General features: G+C 38.5%; 1 protein-coding gene and 1 long non-coding RNA gene across 2 annotated transcripts; one reads left to right on the top strand and one right to left on the bottom strand.

The window, feature by feature from the left end:
* Positions 1-600: 600 nt before the first annotated feature.
* Positions 601-20,932, bottom strand: recql5 (RecQ helicase-like 5). The gene is made up of 19 exons (XM_030141263.1): positions 20,797-20,932; positions 20,446-20,567; positions 19,845-20,366; positions 18,882-18,978; positions 18,690-18,801; positions 18,434-18,596; positions 18,257-18,339; positions 13,545-13,766; positions 13,181-13,277; positions 12,026-12,062; positions 11,888-11,946; positions 10,445-10,515; positions 10,253-10,346; positions 10,004-10,165; positions 9,289-9,902; positions 9,158-9,203; positions 3,189-3,410; positions 3,033-3,105; positions 601-1,644 (listed from the first exon to the last, which is right to left on the bottom strand). The coding sequence occupies exons 1-19, from the start codon at positions 20,891-20,893 to the stop codon at positions 1,520-1,522; spliced, it is 3,018 nt and encodes a 1,005-aa protein (XP_029997123.1). The 5' UTR covers positions 20,894-20,932; the 3' UTR covers positions 601-1,519.
* Positions 15,645-18,233, top strand: LOC115424158 (uncharacterized). Its single transcript, XR_003936057.1, has 3 exons — positions 15,645-15,765; positions 17,148-17,266; positions 17,345-18,233. It is a non-coding gene; the product is annotated as an uncharacterized LOC115424158 (long non-coding RNA).
* Positions 20,933-23,445: the final 2,513 nt, after the last annotated feature.

The following is a 23,445-nucleotide window of genomic DNA, read 5'->3' as shown; positions in this document are numbered from 1 at the left end:
GTGTACATATTTCCTACATGCATTTTGTTAAAAATAAAGATGTACACCAACTACAAGCCTGCATTAACAAAAGACTTTTGCACTGCACTGAAGAAATGTTTGATCCTACTTGTAGCATTAAATGTATGGAATCACTACTACCCTACTCTGTAGAAGAAAAAAAAATAGTAGTGTTATATTTTATTACTGTTCTGTTGTTAAAAAAAAAGGGAGGGGGTTAAGAAAACAAGAAGTGAAGGCAGTGGAGCTATACACAGGAAAATAAATGTGCAGATAGTTTTGTTCTTTTCTAAAAAAGAACAAAAATATAGAACGACAACATTGTAAAAAGTTATGTGCATGTGAATGTAAGACATGTAAATTTTCCATTACAAAATCAAAAAAAAAAAAAAACTTTAAAAAAAGAAATAGAAATAGCTGTTTTTTGTAGAGGTCCTTGAAGGCATCACCACTTGAGGTGACGTCACCTTTTATGTGACGGCGTACCGGCACCGACGTCTCCTCCTCTTCCTCACCATCCAGCCTTCAGACTTAAATAGTGACCACATTAGCATGCATTCATTCATCCATTCATTCATTCAGACACAGCTGCTGTTTCCATTCAGCTTCATACATTTTATTATTGTAAACACTGAAGAGCAGAGTTTATGGCTGTGACACAGTCAGGTCTCTGTGGTCATCTACTCTTTGGGCTTCCTCTTGCTTGTGGAGACAAATTGTGGCCTCTCACAGTCCTAACAGGCACAACAACTACATAACATCCTCCTCAAATGAAATTTTACTTTAAAAAAAAAAGAAAAGAAAAGAAAAGCCTCAGACAGCACACATTCTCCTATGGCTAAAGCTACAACAACCTAAGACAAAAGTGACATTGTTGTAAATACAAACTTAACAGTTTAACATCTGTCAAATATGTCAGTTTACTCTGCAGCAGTAAAAAGTGCTTATATCCCTACAGATCATTCATAATTTCATATGACCAGCTTTAAAATCTAACACAAGCATTTCAGTGTTTCACTCCCTTTCACTTGACATGTTCTTCATATGACACTCGATCGTTTTTGTCTAAAACGCAGCTTCCAGTTTCCTTTCATTCCAGTTTAGTACGAACAGCATGAGAGAATCCAGGTAAACATGTATAGACTGATTAAGTTAGGTCTAAAGATCTAAACTTTCATAATACAGAGAAAAATAAAAACAAACTGCTGCTTGCGACGTGTGATAAATCAAAGCCATTTTTGGTCACCAGAAATGTATGACGGTTTGCTGTGCATGGGCTCAAACATGAACACTTGGTTGTGTAAGTGTACACTGTTCCCTCTGCTCTTTCAGGTTGTATACAGTACACGTTTTATTGCTTTATTTAGCAGCTACAAGCCTGAAAAAAGCACAACTCTAGCAGCAAATCAACCATAAAGTCGGTCAGCAGGTGTTTGTGCTGAAGGCTGAGATCACAGGGACGATAGAAGAAGCTTAGGCACTGAGAAAGACGAAGAGCATGGCTACGTTTTCCTTCCCATCATTCCTTGTTTTCCGTGTTTTTACAGCTTTGAGGCGTTTTGAGGTGCTTCCAGTCCACCTCACTCTCGCAGCGTTTCACTTTACTGAAAAACTTCTTGATAAGAGCTTTGGCTTCTGCTTTAACTGTGGACAAAGAGATAAGTTTTAGGGCACAGGTGTCAAATATGCGGCCCGGGGGCCAAATCCGGCCTGCCAAAAGGACCAGTCTGGCCCTTGGGATGAATTTGTGAAATGCAAAAATTACACAAAGAAATTAACAATCATTTTAGTTCAAGATCCACATTCAGACCAATTCAATCTCAAGTGGGTCAGACCAGTAAAATACTATCATAATAACATATAAATAACGACAACTCCAATTTTTTCTCTTTGTAAATGTAAACATTTTCATGTACTTACACTAAAACAAAGTTAAATTTCGCAAGAAATGTGAATAACCTGAACAAATATGAACAACCTGAAATATCTTGAGTGAAGTACAATTTTAAATGTTAAATGTTTTGTGTGTTTGTAGATCCACTGTGATCTGTAAGTTATAATGTACATGTGTAAATGATAAACAGAGGCAGAATATTGTTAAAATTACACTTATTTTTTCAGTTTGAGCATGTTAATCACATTGTTTGAAAGGATAGTTTGCAAATGTAAACCTTCTCATAATGTAAATTCAATTTTTTTGCTCTAAAACATAGAGAAAAGTTTGGAGTTGACATTATCTATACATTATCATGTTATTATTTTACTGGTTCGGCCCACTTCAGATTAAATTTAGCTGAATGTGGCCCCTGAACTACAATGAGTTTGATATCCCAGCTTTAGGGAAACATCCCACCATTTAAAGGAGTGATATTTTGCTTTATAAATGGAATTTTGCATTTTAAAACATTTCCCTGTGGTCTACATAAACTGTAAATGCTATCCTTGGGTCTGAATTCTTCATTAATTCAACTCCACATGTCCAACTTCAACCCTATTTCTGAGTAATGACACCAGAAAGGTCGTTTTGAGCGGTGGCCCTTTAAATGCAAATGAGCCACTTCATGCCCCGCCCCCTCCAGGTTGCTGACCGTGCTTTCTGTTTCAGTCAGCCACTTGTGTTCGTTAATAAAACAAACAACTGAACATTTTAGGTAATCGGCTCGAAGTTTGGACATATTTTCAGTATGGACTACAACCGCTGCTGCCGACAAACAATTATGTCGCACTCAGAGAAATGTTCATCGGAAGTCTTGACCTTATATGTGCAAATGTCGTGACGTAACTAGTTGTAAAATGTGACAAATTAAGCAGGAATTGAAACAGGTTGTAGAAATCCACTCGATTTTTGCCAGAATAAATATAAAGATAGCTTTGCAGCACCTGGAGGGTTCAAATTCAAACTTGTTAAAACTATTAGGGTCCAAATACACAAATAAATGTACCAAAGACTAATAAAAGTGGGTTTAGCAAAATATGACTCCTTTAGAAAAAAAACCAAAAAAAAACATTGCCTTTTATTTTCTCTTTCTTACCTTGTCCTCTTCCCCGGTTTCGCCCCTCTGCAAGAAGATGAGATAAATAGCGGGCGAAGGACTTGAACAGCTCCTAAATGGGGAAAAAAAAAAAAAAAACATTTAAATTCATCTATGGAGCAGATAAAACACAAAATTTTAGAATCACTCTCTTACCTTAGTTGCAAATTTTCCCTGAGTGTAAAACGGATCCAGGCAGCGGACCACAATGTCAGCCGCCTCCTTCAGCGTCACCGGTTTGGGCGCCTCGTTCACTGCATGCAGCGCCCGCTCCTGCACTGTGGGGTTAAAGGTCACCCTCCTGCTGGTCCCGTCTGCAGGGCGACTGCGTTTCGCTGGAGGAGAGGTGTCTCGTTTCGCTCTCATGTCGTCTGTCACCTGGACGAGTGATGAAAGAAGAATGAGATGCACAGTTTAAGTCCTGTATGACACATAAGTATTAGCAAGGAGACAAAAAAAACAGAACAATAACATGTTTTAGCTGCGAACAGTTCTTTAACGCTTCTCATTTCAAAAACAACTATCACTTTGATTTAAAGCATAGAGACTGGACAGAGTGGTTCAAGAAGCATGAAACATTATTTCCACATATGGATTGGCAAAAAGAATCTAGACCTGAACCCCACTGAGAAGCTTTGGGATGTGATGGATTAGACTTCACACAGCGGTCTGATTCATGTCCAAAAAATAATGCCAGGATGGAAATAAATGTTATGACGTTTACTATGAAGATCCATCAGCTTATTAAAATGATTCCACATCAAAAGTGTCCAGTAATCAAGGCATTCACGATCTAATGAAATGTTTGTCTGGGACTTTTAATTTTCGTGGTCATGGTTTGATCCTTCTGAACAATAAATTATTCTATGTCATCATTAGATTATTAGTATTAATGCATCAATGTTGTTGCTTGTTTTAGGTGGAACTAGTTTAACTACTTGCTTTTATTTACAGAGACAGCAGATAAATCAGAGGGCTCATTAATAATAATAATAATAATAATAATAATAATAATAATAATGATAAAAAACTTTATTTGTATAGCAACTTTCATACAGAAATTGTAGCCCAAAGTGCTTCACATTGATTGAAAAAAGAAGAATACATTATTAAAATACATTAAGACTTGATTAGAAATACAATAAAATAAAAATAAATATAAAAGCAGCGCACATTAAAATATTTGATTATGCATAGAATTTTTGAAGTGCAAGAAATAAGATGAAATTTGAAATACAATAAAATAAAAAATAAAAACAGAAATACAATAAAATAAAATTAAAATAAAAAACCGCACATTCCTGGTTCCTGAATTGTGACCCCATTTTTATCTCCTTTCAAAGGCTAATGAAGCTAAAGCTAAAGAATAAAAATGTTTTTAATTTGGTTTTAAATATATTCAGTGAACTGGCTTCTCTAATGTCTTTTGGAATTGTATTCCATAACTTTGGTGCATAGTTAGTAAAGGCTGCGTCCCCCATTTTCTTTGTAATATTTCTGGGAGTCGCTAGTAACCCTGCGTTTGATGACCTCAGTGTTCTAGTTTGTACATAACTGATCAGTGAGTTTGCAATGTAACTTGGTCCGGTTCCATTTAGAGCTTTATACGTGAGGAGTAGTATCTTAAAATCAATTCTGTAGGTTACCGGTAGCCAGTGTAGGGAAACCAACACTGGAGTAATGTGCTCTCTCTTCTTGGTTTTGGTTAATAACCTAGCTGCAGAGTTCTGAATCAGCTGAAGTCTGTCTGTGGTGCTTTTTGGGAGACCTGTAAGGAGTGCATTACAGTAGTCCAGTCTGCTGGAGATAAAAGCATGGACCAGTTTTTCAGCATCCTTTCGATTTATAACCGGCATTACTTTGGCTATGTTTCTGAGGTGGAAGAATGACGTTTTAGTGACTTTCTTTATGTGGGACTTAAAGTTTAAGTCTGAGTCTATAATGACTCCCAGACTTGTCACTTCTGGTTTGATCCAGGAAGTGAGTTTGCCCATCCTACTCATCAGCATTTCCCTTTTTGCGTTTGGGCCAACAAGCAGGATTTCAGTTTTTACACTGTTAATGAAGAAAAGAAGAAAACATAACATGCTGCACACTTTTAATACCCCTCAGCCAAATATAGTGTAAGATTTTGTTGAAGGTTACTGCCCTATAATTTAGATTAGACTGTCTTTGTGTAAAACTTATTGCATACATATTTATATTTGAAAGTACTCACTCAGATATTATAACTGCACAAGGCCATTTGACCTTGAAAAAGTAGGTGAAGGTCATCTATTTTCAATAGGCTTCTGCTCCATGCCAAGAAGCATCTACAGTATAAATATGGTTCAGATATCTAATGCGATTATGCCGTTGAATGGACAAACAGACAGACAGGCAAACAGGCAGAAGGACAGACAACAAAAATGATTACAATACCCCTTTGGCCAGAAGTTGGCTGAGGGGCAAAAAAAAACAATGCTCTGACACAGAAATCCATTTTCAGTTTAGGAACATTTCTGTAGTCTTGGTGAGATATTGGGTGATTTGAACATTTACGGAGGTTGTCAAGTCTGCTATTTGAAAAAAAACTGTAAACAACTCAGAAATCTAAAATGTGAGCTGACAACACGCTGCTTTTTATACCACGTCAGAAGACAAGAAGGTTGGAAATCACTGGCTTAATCTTTAACATTCAGTCATTCATTCATTTTCTGTAACCGTTTAATCCTCTGGAGGGGTCGTGGGGCGACTGGAGCTTATCACAGCTTACGTGGGGCAAATGCGGGGTACGCCCTGAACGAGTCACCAGTTCACTGCAGGGTTAATGTATGAAGACAAACAACCATTCACTGTCATATTCACACCTACAGCCGATTTAGAGTCACAAACAGTGGGTGTTTTTTGGACGAAGGGAGGACGTCAGAGTACCTGGACAGAACCCAGACACACATGGGGAGTCCTCTTCACTTCATAAAAGAGGCCTCTCAAAACAAGATAAAAACACTACACCTGAGGAAAAATGTACTCAAAACAAGTGAAATATCTGTCCATGCAGCAAGATTATTTCACTTGACAAGATTTCTTGAATTAAGATTGTTAAATCTATAAATAAACATGTCTACAGATGTATGAACACTTAGGCCCAATCCCAATTCACCCCTACCCCTTGGCCATTGCACTTGCCACTACCCCTTGAAACGAAGCTGCAAGGTGTAGGGGTTTAAACATTCCCCTATGAAATCAGACAACCCTTCAAGACCTGTTACATCATCAGCAGTCATCGATGCTGCTGTGAACAGATGTGACAACTTTGTTTCTAAAAGTATTCCCCATGCCATCAGTAGCTGTAACTGTCTCTGTTCTGTTCCATGGGCTTTGGTCATCTTTTCAATCAAATTATTAAGTTGTTAACAAAGAAAATATGTACATTTATGTGTTTCTTTCATCACACTGCTGCACTTTTTGGCTGTGTTTACTTCCATCTTGCCGATGATTTGAACAGAATTATGGGAAAATTCTCCTAACCCTCTGTTCGTAGTGTGGTCCTAAAATATCTCCGTTTCGAGGGTTATACAGCCCTGTGCCTTAGCCCTTCCCCTCTGTCTCACTGAGAATCAGGACAACACTACCCCTTCATGTGTACACAAAAAACGGAGCGGTAGGGATAAGGGGGAGGGCCAAGGGGTGAATTAGGATTCAGCCTTAAAATAAGAAATTAACTCTTAAAACAAGATAAATTATCTAACACTTTTAAATATAAGGTTTTTTTTTATCTTGGTAAGAACAACAAAAATTGCAGTGTTGGTGTGATGTGTTATTGTTATTTTCTGTTGTGCAAAATCTTTATCATAAAAGTAACTCAAGCTGTCCCTTAAATTTAATGCAGTATACAATAATTCTTGGTAGTTCTTCAAAGTTCAACTGGACTGGTTTAGCTCTGCTGAAAATGTTTCATCTCTCATTCAAGAGACTTCTTGAAGAATTACTAAGAAGAACGATGACCTTGGCAAATGAGAACCTACACAGAGTATACAGTAATTTCTTACCTTTGAGATGTAGTGGAATAGTAAGTATAAAGTTTTATAAAAAGGGAAATGTTCAAATAAAGTACAAAAAAAATTGCTGACCTGGAGAAACATACAACTACATACCACTATGCCACTGAAAAACAAATGAAAATTAAAGCTGCAAGCAGCATTGGGCGGGACCTCGCACCGGGCGATCCGCCTCCCGCGCGATCTGCCTCCCCCGTGTTCCGCCACCCGTGACCGTCCACACCTCAGCTCCACTCACACCTCTCCGTCCCCATACCAGTTCCCACCCTTTAGTTTCCGTCCTCCTTACATCTCTACAGAACACCAGCGACCTCTGCTGAAACCACCATCACCTTTAAATGAGAGTTTTATTTTGGAAACCCTACTGTGTGTATGGGCATTTGTTTTGTATGTGAGAGAAAGAATCAGTTTGAAAAATGAAGTGAAACTGTATGAATAATTGAGCATAAAAGTGATGATTTACCACATTTAAGGCTTTTATTTTGGAAAAACCCTATTGTGTGAGCATGTGTGTCTGTGAGAAAGAGTACTTTTGAATGAAGAAACATTGTACAAACAGTTGAGCGTTTGGTCATAAAAATGAAAAGAAGTTATGTTATAGACATTATGTATTATTTTGAATAGGGGTTTTATTTTGAAAAAAATGTACTCTGTGTGCTTTGTAATGTGTGCAAAATGTCCAATATCCACAATACAATGCAGAAAAAACAGTTTTAAAATGAAAAGGAAAAAAAAAAAAAAATTTTTCCTAGATTGGCTGGGATTTGAACCAGGGTCTTCTTGGTCCAGAGGCAGCTACACAAACCACTGCACTACAGACAGACATTGACAGTTATGCACCAGCAAGAGTTTTATAGGGATTTTGCCATGTTGAAAAGTGGAACTAAACATAGTCTTGAAAAAATCGCCATAATTGCATAACCGTAGGTCGTATCTGAAAAATTCTTTCACTTTTGGATTCTGCAGACTTGTGGGAATTTAATGAGGTATAACTTTTTTGTCAAAAGTCTGAAATGAATAAGCAGTAATTGCAGAAACGTAGAGTAACTTTCAAAGGCAGATTGCCAACGTCCTGTTGGAGTTAGCTCATGAGTGTCAGTGTATGATTTGTCGGGCTCAATCAGACCACCATTTTGGCGTTTGTTTCATGTTTCTGTGACATTCCTACTGGCCGCTAGGGCCGATTTTGTGTGTTTTTTAGTACATAGGTGGCGCTACAGAGTCCATTTTGGCACGCAAGGGGTTAATTTTGATATTGTATGAAAGTGTTCACCAGCCATAACATACATGCCAAATTTGGTAAGTTTTGGAGCATGTTAAGGGGGTCAAATGGCAGTCTAAAGTGGAAAAAGTATGAAAAGAAACAAATTGTTATAAATCAATAACCGTACATCCTATCTCAAAAATTTTTGGATGTGAGAGTTGTGCTGAGTCCCGTGAACGCGTAGATATGTCACATGTGGGGAAAAACTCCAAAGTGAAAAATGAGTTCCAAACATCGCAACTTTGCAGGCTTGTAAAAAAAAAACTAAGACAGTTATGGAAAAGGTGTGAAATCGTTTTATTAAGGAGGTTTCACTCTATCTTTCGGCGCTATTTAGAAGTTAATATGACAAACGGTGTCATAGGAGTTAGTTTTAGAAATTTTATTTTGAAAGGCAAATTGCGAACTTCCTGTTGGAGTTAGGTTAGGGGCATCCGTGTATTATTTGTAGTGCTTGATCCAACAAATATTTTGGCAGTGGTTCCATGTCTCTACGACATTCCTACTGGCCACTAGGGCTGTTTCCGTTTTTTTTTCATATAGGTGGCGCTAGAGAGCCCATTTCGGCACCTATGGGGTTAATTTTTTCATTTTATGAAATTTTTCGCCAGGCCTGACATGTATGCCAAATTTGGTGAGTTTTCGAGCATGTTTAGGGGGTCAAAATCAAGGTCAAAGTGGTGTGTGAATAATAATAATAATATCATAACGAACGAAAAACAATAGGGCCTTGCTTGCAGGCAAGGCCTCTCACTGTGTGAGAGGGCCTTACCTTTCGGCTCGGTCCCTAATTAACAGGACAAAAAAGGGTGGATACCTACCTCTAATGCTAATGGTGGTTTAACTTCTTCCTCTGTTGTCTTTGGTCTGAGTGAGAAGTAAAAATGCAACAAGAGGTTAAAAAAGTTCAGCGTTTTCTTTAAATCTTTACATTCATTTGAGTGGGTCTTACTCTGTGGTTGAAGTCATATTCTGTTCAACCAACATCTCTGTATGAATTTCCTCCTCTTCATCGTCAGATATAACCATTACATCTGTATCTGCTTCTGTTGTGATCACGTCGTGTGTCACTATTTCCACGGGGCTGCTGTCTGCCAGTTCCACAGTGACAGGTGGGTGTTGTTGCTCAGTTATATCTTCAGAGTTCACGTCAGTAGAGCAAGATAATGTACCATCAAGTTCTGTCAGAGTTTCTGGCTCTTGGCTTTCATTTTTTGTTTGTTTCTTCCCAAAGTAGTGGGAAATATTACGGGAAGTCTTCGCAGCCTCCGCTAGCTTCTGCTGCTTCTTGGTCAAAGCTCTGCTTCCTTTTGTCGGGCTGTTTAAGGAGGCGGCGGCGTTTGCTCTGGCTTTAATAGATGACGTTACAGCCACAGATTTATCCGTGTTTGTCTCTTTCTTGGCAGCTGATTCTGTAGAATTTCCTGAAGTGTTATTAGAAAAACCACCACTTTCTGTCCACTGGTTAGATCCACTTTGATCCCTGGTGGCCTCCAGTAGATCTTTGGCGGTCTGGAAGGGATTGGATGAGCCCCTCTGACCTGCCCCCACCCTCTTACGCTTAAACTGAAGGAATAGAGGAGAAAAAAAAGAATATCAAGCAAGTCCACAGCCACAACAATCAACAATATTTGACAAGAAAACAAGTCATTTAATGCGGCTCTTACTGAATAAACCTCAGATGCAGATGTAAACCCTTGCAGCTCCTCAGTGAAGGATGAAGAAGAAGAGGAAGGGGCCTCCTCTTTCAGTTTCTTGGTCTCACTGCTGCTGGTCTTCTCCTCATCATCTCTTCCTGAAACTGCTGCCACTTTCTTCATCTCCTCTACCTTCAAATCAAAACAGATCTTAGTCCTATATCTTCCTGACCACACCATTTAATACGAACAGCACTGCAGCAGACAGGTAGTAGTTACTTTTTTTAGGACGGCAGCTTTGTAAAGGTTGGAAGACTTGCTGCTCTTGAAAACCGCATGTTCCAAATCCACTGCTACGGTAAGATTATCACTGCTGAGGGGCAGAAAAAGAGACAAAGGATGATGTTTGGAGAGCAAGGACAGTTAATCGTGTTGAAGCATCATGTTTGCAGAGAGTGACTGTGGTGTTACTTGAAACAGTCATCTGCCCCCTGGTGGCCATGTAGTGCTTCTTGCAAAAGGTGCAGGCAGTGTTCTCTGGCCTGAAATGTCATAAAGTTAACAGTTAAAACCTGTTAAACCCTGGTCCATTTATTTGCAGTGGGAATTTCTATGTAACACAAAATAATGGATTAACCAATAGCAGAAGCTTCATTCATTTAAAGTTATGACAAGAAAACACAAAAGGTAAAACAACATTCATGATCGTCGCTTCATAATGTTACCTTTATTTTTGCTCTTCTTTGTCTCGTTCAGTGAGTTTTAGTGGTAAAGACGTAATACTTGTACTGTTGGATCTGCTTAGTATTAGCTTAGTGGTGCAAAGTTTTTCGTATTGGTCTGTTTTATTAAATTATTCACTGGCGCATTCAACTGTGGGGAACCACGGGTTCTAGATGTGGCGGTTTTTATGCTTAGTAGAGCCGACTTTTGGGGAAAGATGATGGGAAGAGTTTATAAGTACTGACATAAAAACTGTTTGGCAAGTCATTCTTTAAAATTTAAATGACAATTAATATATTAATACTGATATCTAGGGACTGAAGTTAGTAAATGGATCGTTTCTGTTTTTAACTTCATGTCCAATCATGCAGTGTGGTACTGCGCTTCCTGTCAACCATCATGGGTATAGCAACATGATTGTAAGGTTATTATATTGCAAAATTACTAATATCTCCAAAATATTAGTCCTATCAACTTACTGTTTTGACAGTCTCTTCCTTGATCAAAAATACATAAGTATACCAAACTGCAGCAGTCAGCTCTTTCCGGATTTTGTGTGATGCCCAAGACACACACAGACAAACAGAGTCCACTTCCCTTTTATAATATAGATGACATACACTGGTCTCAGACTGTTAGCTTGTTTTAGATATCTGCTCAATTAAGTGCTTGTTGTTTGGACTGAGTTCTGTTGTCCGACAATCGGTTTAGTTGAGTTTTTAGCTGACGTTGTTCTAGTCACCTAGAGGTATAGAATGTGCCCAAGTGTTGTATAGCATTACCATGGTAACATGGACAGAACTGTGGCTGCTTTCAGGTACTGGAGGCAACTGGACTTAAGAGGCTACACTGTTTTTTTTTCTGCATGCAGCATCGAGAATTGTCCTCCAAGACTTTACAATGAGTATAAAAAATGTTCTCTGTATATTTGTGTTCAATAATCTGTTTTAATATTTATGATGATGATTTAAAACAGTTTAACTCTATATAAAATGGTTCCTCCTGTGCTACTTGGATAAGAAACAGACAGGTTCTATTGTTATTTGCTGCCGCTGCATCAATAATATCGTATTGCTAAGTTGAAACACTAGCTTGGCTGTACACTCCTATATTCACATCATGAGTCACTGAATTCCTGGAGACGTGTTAATTACTGCTGCAGGTATGAGGAATGTGTTCGCTGTGCTGTACCTTCACAGTCAGCCTGGGAATCCTCTGGCTGCTGGCCTCCCTGAGTGGGCAGTCAGCATCTGCACATGAAGACATCAGTCAAACATCGTGCGCGATACCACAACTCAGTGTCTTATTGTAGTTTTATACTAACGTTACCTGGGGGAACAAAGTCCTCCCTGTGATTGTCAGCTCCCTAAACAAACATGAGAACAAAGAGAAGAGGCAGTTAATGCTCAAGTATTCACCAAATAAAAGAACTTCCCATCGACAGTGTACGAGTGATATGTTAAAATTAGTTTTAGAGAACACACATATACAGTTCCTCCATCTACGCAGCTTAGTTCTTACCTCTTGAAGTGTTTGCATTCACTGAAAATTTAACAAGCTAGAGTGTATGTTTGAGTAAGAGATTTTATTATGGCTTGACATTACCTTTAAATTCTGTTTTTAAAAGAGAATTTTGGCTGTCATCTGTATAATTGATGTCAGTTACAACTGTTTTCAATACAGCAGATTAAAAAAGGGAATAAAAATGTTATATACCGTCTATTTCTATTGCAAGTGGCGTCTTTTTTCTCAGTTGTTGTTTTCAACAAGTTAAAGTCAAGGCTCTTAAGGCCATTATGAATGTGATTTAAAGCCTATTTTACATTGAACATGAGCACAAACAAACCCTGAACTTTAGAGAAGAGGTCTCACTTAATGAAATCTGCCAATCTAAATAACATAATGTAAGACATATTGACATCTTTCCACACATAAAGGTTTTAACATCAACATGGTTTGAAGCAGCTCAGTTAAGTTTTCAGTGCTCTTGTATGCCTGATGTTTACCATGTGTAAAGTCCAGAGCACGCATGCTTTCAGTGTTTGTGTGATCCAAACATTTATGCATTTAATGCAACGCTAATGCTAATTTCATAATCCCGTCAATTTGTGAGAACGGCTAAAATTATACTAAACACAGTTTAATGCCGAAAATTCAGTGGAAATTTCTATGGAAAACCTGTTTAATTTCATGACATTCCTGCTTTTATTTATCCTGTGTCATAATCGCTCTGGGCATGCTCCACTTGAACCTGCCAAGTAGTTTTACTACAGCTCTGTGCCAGTTCTGTTCAACATGTGGCAGTGATTTACCATCAGCCTCACATACAGGGGCCCCAGCAGCCCCTGCCTTCCTGCTCCCCACAGCTGGTGAGCAGATGTACAGAAAAACAAACACTGCATCGAGTTGTTCTTCCCGTCAGATTTTGTGCAATACAAACAAAATTATATTTGCATGTGCCAGAAAGTCATTATCGACATTTACCTTCCGCATGTTCATCTGTTTCTTGAAGAGATCAGAAAACTCCTTTTTTCTTTGTCTGGTTTCTTCATCACTGTTGCTGCCGCCCTCTTCATCATACCTACAGTACAGGGAACATGGTGAATTGACTGGCAATTATGTAGTGCTTGTCTCTATAATGGAAGTCAAAGTGGCTCTACGTAGAGTCATTATTCACACATTCACACACAAACACATTCATACACCATTGGAGCTCAGTGTGTTGCTCAAAGACACTTCACAGTCTGGACAGGATCTGGGATTGAACTACAAATTCCCATTTTAATACTAAGGTAAGTGCAACCAATCATATTAGTTATTTCAGACAGTGTCACCATCCTTGTCTTGCCTTTCAAAACCATAGCCTTTCCTCCCTCCTTCATAAAGATCAGGCCGGAAGCCGAACGGTCCTTTGGGTTCTGTGCTCTGTGCTGCTTGAGTCCTGGTGCTGAGGGCCGCCGCTCGAGCAATCTGAGCTCGTACAACTTTGGGGTTGCTGCAGTAGTCACATGCACCTGCGCAGTTTGGGGTCTTGTCCCCGAAAAATTTGGAGATGGTGGCATGACGACAACTGATGATAAAAGAAGAGACACAGCCTGTTAAACCAAACACCAAACGGAACTGTTTACACAATCACAATGTACTGAGCTGGGAAAATGTTCTTGTCTGGTTTACAAGACTGTTTTCATTTGGCTCCTCCCCAACTCATGAAAGACAAGAGGGGACTAAACACTGGAGAGGACTGAATGTTGACTGTCAGCTTTGTCAGTGAGTGATCTACAAAAGGAACAGGCTGGAAATAGGTATCAGAGACTAATGTTAGAATAATGTTAAATTATTCTAAAATCATGACCAAAAATGATATCATATGAATTAATTTAATCAGATTGCATGAAGCATGTTTGGGTTTTATGCTTTACTGTATGTTGTGCTAGTTTTATTTATTCACGTCTTATTGTCGTAATATATGTTATGTATTGTTCTAAACTGGCACATTTACAGATGTATCTCATAAAATACATTGTCCCTGTATTAGTTATGGACTTATTGCTAAATTCTGGGCTAATGATATTGACCATTGTGAGCTCATATCCAGTGCTGATATTTCCTGTTTCATTTGTTTATGGAGTTATTTATCCACCGTTTTGATTAAATTAATCATTCAGCCCTTCATTAAATAAGCACAATTTCAATCATTCACTTTTATAATATCAGGTTATGAGGACAAACATCAGCCATTGCCATTAGTGACATGATACCTTACATGCTGACCATGTTGTACATTTAAACTGTATCAGCAAATAAAATAAAGCACTTAGTTCTTGCCAGTAAAAATAATGAGCAAAAACGGGAACATGGTCTGAATGTGGTGAAATATTAGATTCAGTATTTTAAAACAGTCGTGAAGCAAATAGCTCTCTGTCATACACAGGCTGTTAATCCAACAGAGTGCAATATTGATCTCATAGCTATTGTGTAACCTCTAGACAATACACGGTCAATACATCTGTTATCAAACAAGTCAAACAGGGCTTTCTCCTCACATGAAAATGAGAATCACAGTTTAAGTGAAGCTAACATACATAGAACTGCAGGGCTTCAATGCTGATTCCAGTTTTTCTTGATTTGCTGACATCACGAATGCATTAGAGCAAATTAAATTGGGTCGGAAAAGTTATTTTCAGGCTTACTGCACAACAATTTCAGGCTTTTTGAACATAGAGTTCCCTTTCATTCCTAAGACAAGCTCACCTTCTTCTTGCATTTTATGGTTCACGATTAAAATCCCATCATTGGATGCAAACAAAAGGCCCATACCCCTGTTTCAGATCCAGTGTTATGTAACACCCTATATTCACACAATCACACATACGCACACAGCCTGTTTGGAAAACAGCCCATTAGAAGCAGCACTTCAACAACATACCAACCACCTCTCTGGAAGTGGAAAAGCTGTCTCTACAGCCATGGAAGAAGGAGAGAAGGAGTTTAATGAAAGGAGGTGGGGAAAGACAGGGAGGCACACAAAGACTCTGTGAATAGTCACTCCCAGCGAGGACTGTCAAAGGCAAAACAGCTTTAGAGGCAGACGTACTACACTAAGGTACTGGAGATAACTACTGTGTGTGTGCGTGTGCGTGTGTGTTTTACTTAGAAACACCAGTAGTGACATAAAGTAGAGGACAACAAACCTGAAGACACTAAGAAAACAGCAGAAGAAGAGATGTGAACAAACAAAGGGGAGATTTAGAAGAAACTTAAAGTAAAAAGGACTTTCTGTTGTGTCACTTTCCCCTCACACATGCAGACTATCATCTGTACCTGAGGATTTATCTCTCCTAACCCTAATCTGGACCTGACTGCTAATCTCAAGCAGCGTCTGAGGACTCCTCCTCCTCTGGGTGACGTACTGCAAACCCCCACAACAACAAACACACCGAAGGTAAGAAAAGCCACATTCATCTCAGTCTCCTCCTCATCAACCATTTGGTTAAGTCCTGAAAGCTCCGCTGTCAATTTCTCCCATAACATCGGGGCTACGTGGACGAAAACGACAGCGGCTTTCACAGGTAAGTGCCTTCTTTATGAATGTTTCTGTGTCCGGACTTGAAGGAATCTGAAGAATTTGTTAAGAAAAAAAAAAAAAAAACACAAACTTGTTAGGTGGAAAAACAAGGTGGGGAGTTAGAGAAGCTAAAAATAAGAGGGTGGTGTTACTCTGTAGGTGTTTCTCTAGCATTTTTAAAATAGAAATGCTTAAAATAATTCTTAAGGTTTCCCAAAAGTTGCAGATGCATCCGACTGTTTCAATAACTAACCTGAAGATTTATTTTGATGAATTGTTTTTGCAAAAATGTCAGAAGATATTTTTAAAAAGCTGGTTACCTTAGCCTGGAGTGATGTCTTGGTAAATGCTTCAAATTTTTCTTTTTCTCAGACCCAGAATATCAAAAATAGCAGATGTTTTACACAACAACTCACCTATAACTTGACTACACATCCAAATAAAGCAGAAGGTGTCTTTTTTAAAATGTCAGTCGGTCTTAAACTGAATGAAATTGTAGTGCAAGTGTGTCTTCAATGTTCAAGGTTCTTTATTAGTTTCCCTTGGAAGAAATTTGGCTTGGGGTGAGGGGGGTACTACTGCAGATAATAAAAACATTCTGGATGATAAAAAACACAAAAATCAAACAAGAACAACAAGAAAGTCTTCAGTATTTTTGGACCGATAACAGAGGAAATTCAAAAACTATTATTTTAATCACATTTTGACTTGCAATCTAGAATAACAACATCTTAAATTTTGGCGCAACAAAGAGCTGAGAACCAACACCTCTCTGAACAGGATTATGTACAGACATGACACGCTGTCAGACACACACACACCTAGTGCCAGTTCATTTACCTTGAAGCACAATAACATGTTCAACAGCAAATCATGTACCACCCATTAAAATGGCAAAACACGTTACTGTCATTTTAACAGTTAGGGGAGCTCTTTAAACTCAGAGAGGGACCTTGTTTTGCCCATTTATTGCAAAAACACTGACAGAACATTAATCTTTTAATTATGCAAATCACTCTGCAACACCACTTTGTACCCCGTGTATCATCTCCCTGTTAAAACCGACCCACATACACACACGTAACTAGAAAAACACACCGCATGCTTGAAATTTGTTTACTCCATGCTGGTAAAAACAGCCTTTCACTCTCCATGTAATCCTCCCACTTAGTGTCTTAAAATTAGGAGCCACCAAGTTGAGAAATGTTTGAATATACACAGCAAGTGCAGAACTACGCAGCATGCTTGTGTCAACACACCCGCAATGTCAAGTCACACATTTAGGGCGTATGTAACAAGTGACAGGAGTTATATCCTGCTGACAGTAAAAATAAATAAGATACTGTGTCAACCATATTCCACTGTCACTGCATTCTGCTTGACTAGGATGGATGCCAGAGAAGAGACGCTGAACCTCCTGAACAGGATATGGATCAAGCTGCAGCATCTGCCAAATGCCAACCCCATAGAGTTGGGAGCTTTTTTCATCCTCTTAACCTTCATATGTGAGTCTCAGTAGTAGGTGATTCACCATTTGTCTCTTTTAAGACTGAGCTGGTCATGATACTGTTTATCTCTTCCAGTGGTGGTTCTCCTTATGATGATTCTGACCTGTGTGACCTGCTGCTGTTGTCGCAAGGCCAGGAATAAGGGATCGAACATTTGAGAATGTGTTCTCCACACAAGGATTTTTTTACCCAGTCATTCTTTGGACACCTGTCAGGATAAATGAGGCATCCCCGTACAGAGGACAGTACTTGGAACACCAAAACAGGATGTTGTTTTGTGCCTTTTCTGCAGAGTGACAATAGACTTTTACTGAAAGTAATGGTAACTAAATAGGATATCTGAGATATCTATCTCAGTGGGCAACAGAGCGTCATTCTGGGTGTGTTCTGTGGCACTGCAGGGGCCCAACCCTTATAAAACAAGGCAGATGCCAAACACAGTGCAGGATGTCCTGACTCAGCTGCCAAACACACCTGTTAACACTTCCAGGTTTTCAGGAGAGTCAACATTCCTGGGAGCATCTCGAAGAGCACCAATACTGTCTCTGACCCACTGTTTTTTTTGTAATGTAGGCACAAACATGGAATGAAAGACAAAAAATGTGTTGGACAAATAAATAACACAGACTGACCAAAGCGAGTTACACAGGAGATATTAGTGGTCAAGCTGGTTCTTTAATGTCTTCCTTGCGTAATTCATCAGGAATGAGGTTTGGCACGTAGACTAAAGGTGGCCTTCCCTCCTGAGGGGGAAGAGTTTGTTGTTTTTGTAAAGCTACAAGTGTTCCCTGGCATAAAACAAAGACAGAGAGACCAAGTGTGCCCTCTGCTGGACAGAAATTGAAGTGCATGTGACATGAGTGCAAAGACAACAGAAAAGAAATTGTGTAAATATTGTGATGCCTTGACTCAGCACTTTTACCTACTATGATTTCTATGCAATAAACAAAAAGGGAATTATGTGCATGTGTTTGTTTCTTTACCTACCCCTCTTGTTCACAGAATGATACCATGGCCTCAAAGTCTTTCATGGCCATTTTGTCCGTCTCCTGCGCAGAGCCGCGTTTTTCCTGTAAACATTTTTAACAAATGTTCACAGACCCTGGACAGAAGCTGACTTTTATAGAACCTCATGCATTTTAAATCTCCAGTGGAGGTACTGACCTGTTTGCGGGTGACCTCCTGCCGGATGAGGAAGGAAATTTGCTCCTTATCTTTTGCGGAGTAATATGTGCGACAGGAGGAGGGCAGTCCATCTCTCCCTGCTCGGCCAGACTCTTGGTAGTAACTGGCCAGGGACTTAGCTACATTCCAGTGAGCTACAAATCTTTAAAATTAATAAAAAGAAACACATGAATAAAACATTGTCTGGCAAATTAGAAAAAGGATAAATCTGATAAAACCATCATCATTGTCTCACCTGACATTGGGCTTGTCTACACCCATTCCAAAGCTGATAGTGGCTACAATAACCAGCACTTTTCCCTGCATCCAGTCATTCTGAACCTCTATGCGATCTCCTGCCTTTAAACCTTTGGGGAAAATAAACAAGTATTTGAGTGTAAATCCTGGTGTTTATCTATGCTAGTCATAAAGGGAAAAACAGCCGTACCTGCATGATAAGCTTTGGCCAAAACTCCAAGCTTAGTCAGCTGGTAGGCTACGGTTTCACATCCCTCCCTGGTCCGACAGTACACAATCCCACAACCCTGCTCACAAACGAGACACAAGCTACTTTAAGAAAAGCAGAAACTATTATCAACCGATTTTCACTTGTTACCAGGGTGCACAGTGGACATTCATGGGACATGTTGCAGAATGCTGCTTTTTCAGCTGCATTTAATAATAAACTGCTGCATATGAGGAAAGTTTGAGAATCAAAACTAGCATGTTATGATCTATACCTGACACTATAAAATTGCTCCTTTTTAATGCAAACATAAATTTTTCCCAAGATATCTTTTTTTAATTCAAGAAATATTTTTGTTAAGAATAAAACATATTTAAAAAGAGCAGCTTACATTAAAGTTTCATTTCTAGTTGTTATAATGTCTTATATATTTTATTTCTTTATTCAGTAAACAACAGCTAGTCTGTGTTTGGGGTTTATATAACCAGTGTACCTATTAAAGAAAAAGGCCAAACACTTGCATATAATACATATAGTTGAAATGAAAGTACTCTACTGTACATTTTTAATATATCTGCACTTTACTTGAGTAGTTATTTTTCTGACAGCCTTTTAGTTTCATTCCTTATATTTTTTTAAGCACAAATACCTTTCTTCTTACTTTGTTTATTTAATTCAGTTGAGGGGTATTTTTGAAGATAGTTCATTTCCTTATTTTTTAAGTTATATTGATTAAATATCACCCTCATATCAATATCTAACAGCAAACATCAGCAAGTAAGTACGAAACATTTTAGAATGGTCATGGGAAAAGAAAAAAAAACATCACATAAAGTATGATTGGATACTGGATTTTAAATATACAATATTATACTACAAAAATTTCTATTTCACATACTTGTCAGTGGATTAAACCTCACACAGTCTTCAGTGTCCAGTACTCACCTTTCCATTAGATCCATTGCCCTGTTCCAGTGCCTTTGTAATGAAGGCATGCAGGTGGACGTATGGGTTCGGCAGCAGCTCCCTGAAGATCACATCATAGTGCAAGTTACTGCGGAAAACAGGTGAGGCAAAAGACAGTGGCAACTGCAGCCGAAGGGACTTCAGTATATCATCTTGCACATTCTTGGGAGCTGTTGCTGTTAAGGCCAAGCAGGGAACCCCCGGCAAACGTGCACGCAGGTCTCCCAGTTTGAGGTAGTCAGGTCTGAAATCATGACCCCACTGAGACACACAGTGAGCCTCGTCCACAGCCAAGTACGACAGCAGGCCACGGGAGCACAGACCTGTCAAGCATGGTTGGAAGGAGGGAGAGGCCACCATCTCTGGAGTGATGTAGAGCAGCTTCAGCTTTGGACTGCTGCTCTCCAAGTCAGCCAGGATAAGACGCCGCTCACCTGCTGGGAGCTTGGAGTTGATAGAGCAGGCAGGGATATTTAAGTCCTTAAGGCGATCCACTTGGTCCTGGTTGGGAATGCAGACAAAACCTTATGAGTACCTAAGGGGTTTGAATTGAGCAATATGACCAGAGACAGAGACTGACCTGAATGAGAGCGATTAGAGGGGATATAACCAGAGTAATGCCTTCTGCCAGCATTGCAGGGAGCTGGTAACAAAGGGACTTCCCAGCTCCAGTCGGCATGCACACAAACACATCTCTGTCACCTGCAGGGCAGACAACACCAGTCACTATTCTATAGTATTTTCTTACAGACAACACTAGTAAACTGGAAGAACCAAATGAACTTCAAATTCCACTTCAACGCTGTAGGAAACGGTAAAATCTCACGAAAACCTCAGCGAATATTGCCTGTTGCTGTTAGCTAACATCTGCTATTTAGCAAAGAGATAATGCAACTAACACAACAAAGTAATAAAGTATCCGTTGATTTACCTCTGACGACTGCCTTAACAATATCTTCCTGTAGTTTAGACCTGAAGCTGTCAAAGCCAAAATGGGCTTTTAAAGCCTGTTTTAAAGTTGTTGTCATCGTCTGTTTGACTGTCAAGAACTCATATAAACCACTTTGGAGTCGTCGCACAGTGATGACATCATGGAAGCCGTCAACAGAAGAAAAGTGAAAACAATATAAAAACTAAATAAATACACGTTTAAAAGGCCATTATATTCTATTTATTTGTCCAAATTAAGTTTTAAATTATATAAAATAAGTTTATGTTGAAATGAGGTCTCACGTGTTCCTCATATTTTGTGTGTAGGCTGTGATTGGAGCAGATGCGACACGCCTCGGTGCTTTATGCTGAGTCCAGCTGTGTTTGTGCACACCTGTCTATTTAACTACTGTTACTCACAATTTGGAGATATTCTTACTTTTTGTTTGTTTTGTGGTACTTTATACAACTTTATACTTTTACCCCAATAGTAGGTAACAATTTGAAGTGTTCTGTCTCGTGAAAACCACTTAGATGTAAAAATAAATAAATAAATAAATAAATAAATAAATAAATAACACATAGAGTAATAATAATAATCATCATCATCATCATATTCATCAAACATGATTGATATGTTTGCTGTACAACGGCCCAAAATTAGTTCATGCATAAACATCTGTAAAATCTGACATACATATGAATGTAGGAATGAATATGAATCCATAACAAATTCATGTATAATGGTAAAAGAAACTGAAGCTATGTTTATAAGTAGCCAGCATAGTTTGAATTATCAGGGGTACTGGGGGGGTCTGGACCCCCTGATGAAGACCCAGACCCCCCTAAAGAGACAAAAATATCAGTTTTGGGGGTTTGGGTAATAAATCTGATTTTGTGGGGAAAAAAATAAATAAATAAAATAAAATAAAATAAAAATAATACCACAAGTCAACTGCCATTCTTATGTGGATATGGAGGACCGAACCTGCCATATTGAAAAATGTATACAGAAATATAAATGTGGCTTGATAAATTATTTCATGTGCCAATACATGATACAAAAAAAGATTAAAAGGCATTTATTTACTTTAATATTTCATTTTCTGTACCATTTATTTATTTATTTTGTCCTCATTTATAGTTTTCCTTCTTTAATTTTTTATCCCTGCATTTATTTTTGCGTTGTTTTGGGTCACTCAGGCATTTTCAGAAATTTGCCATGACGTGCACTGCAGGAAGTGAAGTTCCACACACTCACTTTCGCTTGGGCGACGTGTTTGTTATTACTGCTACTGTGGCTGCGTGGAGCTCCGTTTCCCACAGTGCATTTTGCAACAAATTTCCGAAAATGCCCAAGTGACCTACCAGCTCTGTTTGTAAACACACAGAGTACACTTTGAAATTGTTCACCATGAGGGAAGAGATTCAGATGGGTAATCACGAAAAGACTTACAGATTCATGATACTTAGGCTATGACTCAAGTTTTAAAGATTTGATGTAAAATTGGTGTGGAAAGTCATATGCAGCTTTAATTTGAGATAATCATGACAAATATTCCTCTTTTGGCAAAATACCAAATTTTATATGGAAAATAACAAATTGTATCTGTGTCCAAGAAATCACTTTCATCTAAGTTACCCATTTCAAAAATACCTCTCAAGAAGTGTGTTAATTCCAAATCACATGACCTGCTCCACATGATGTCGTTTCCTCCTGAAGAAAACACTGGCAAGACTCAAGGTATATTCTTTCTCCTCTTTCTTAGTTATTTAATGTAAAATAGTGAGTGAGTCAAGTGTATTTATCACACTCTTATGTTAACACTGTTACTACAGTATCTTTATAAATAACTTTCAATTTCAATTTTACTCAGTTGTATATATGATATTTAGAAGAATCTTTCTGTAAAAATGCAATGTGGTGTTATGGTTATGTTGATTTTAGGCCTGAAAACAGCAAAAAAGTCAACTCTACCTGTCAGCTATGTTACCCTGTAAAGGGAACTCAGAAAGTCCCTCAATTCTATATTGATCCAGATGATGGTCTTCTCTTAACAAAAAAATGGCTTTTAAATGTGACATATAATCAGGCTTTCAGAGGGTCATGTTGTACAGCTCCTGTCCGTACTCAGGTGCAGAACGGCTGTTAAGTCTTGACCTCTGCTCATATATGGGCCTAAAGCTCATCACCATGAAAACACATGACACCACATCTTTCAAATGTACTTTGCATGTTAAACATTTTTGCACAGAAAAATCGGTCACACTCAGTTACACACAAAGTCACACTTAATAAAAAAGTATTACCTCATCATAATATATTAGTTTTTTACTGGATAAGCCATGGTACCCTGTAACACAGTAATTTAATACATGCTGATTTAAATTTTGTGTGCAGACAAGGAATTGGCAATGGTTGGACAAGTGATGCCCTTTGATGCCCATTTTTATTTTTCACTCCTGATTTGGCAGCTTTGTCCACGGGGTCCATAGATTGTTTAGGTGAGTTTGTGTAACAAATTATGCTACTGTGCTGTACTGTGTATTACAGTGATTAGTCAGTTGATTTGTTTAAAATGTTTTCAATTGTTAATTGTCCAGTTAGACCATCTTCAGTAATGTTTGACATCCCTGTTATTCATGTGTA

The sequence above is a fragment of the Sphaeramia orbicularis genome, chromosome 8 (genome assembly GCF_902148855.1).
Source record: "Sphaeramia orbicularis chromosome 8, fSphaOr1.1, whole genome shotgun sequence".
Taxonomy (NCBI): Eukaryota; Metazoa; Chordata; class Actinopteri; order Kurtiformes; family Apogonidae; genus Sphaeramia; species Sphaeramia orbicularis.
Note: the sequence above shows the minus strand (reverse complement) of the source record. Positions and strands in the feature narration are given on the sequence as shown.

Excerpts from the sequence above, each read along its gene's own strand:
- recql5 (XM_030141263.1), bottom strand. The coding sequence starts at position 20,893 with ATGACAACAACTTTAAAACAGGCTTTAAAAGCCCATTTTGGCTTTGAC. Across the intron at positions 20,568-20,796 it reads TGTTAAGGCAGTCGTCAGAG|GTGACAGAGATGTGTTTGTG; the intron begins GTAAATCAACGG and ends TCTGCCCTGCAG. Across the intron at positions 18,979-19,844 it reads GCAATGGATCTAATGGAAAG|GGTTGTGGGATTGTGTACTG; the intron begins GTGAGTACTGGA and ends GTTTGTGAGCAG.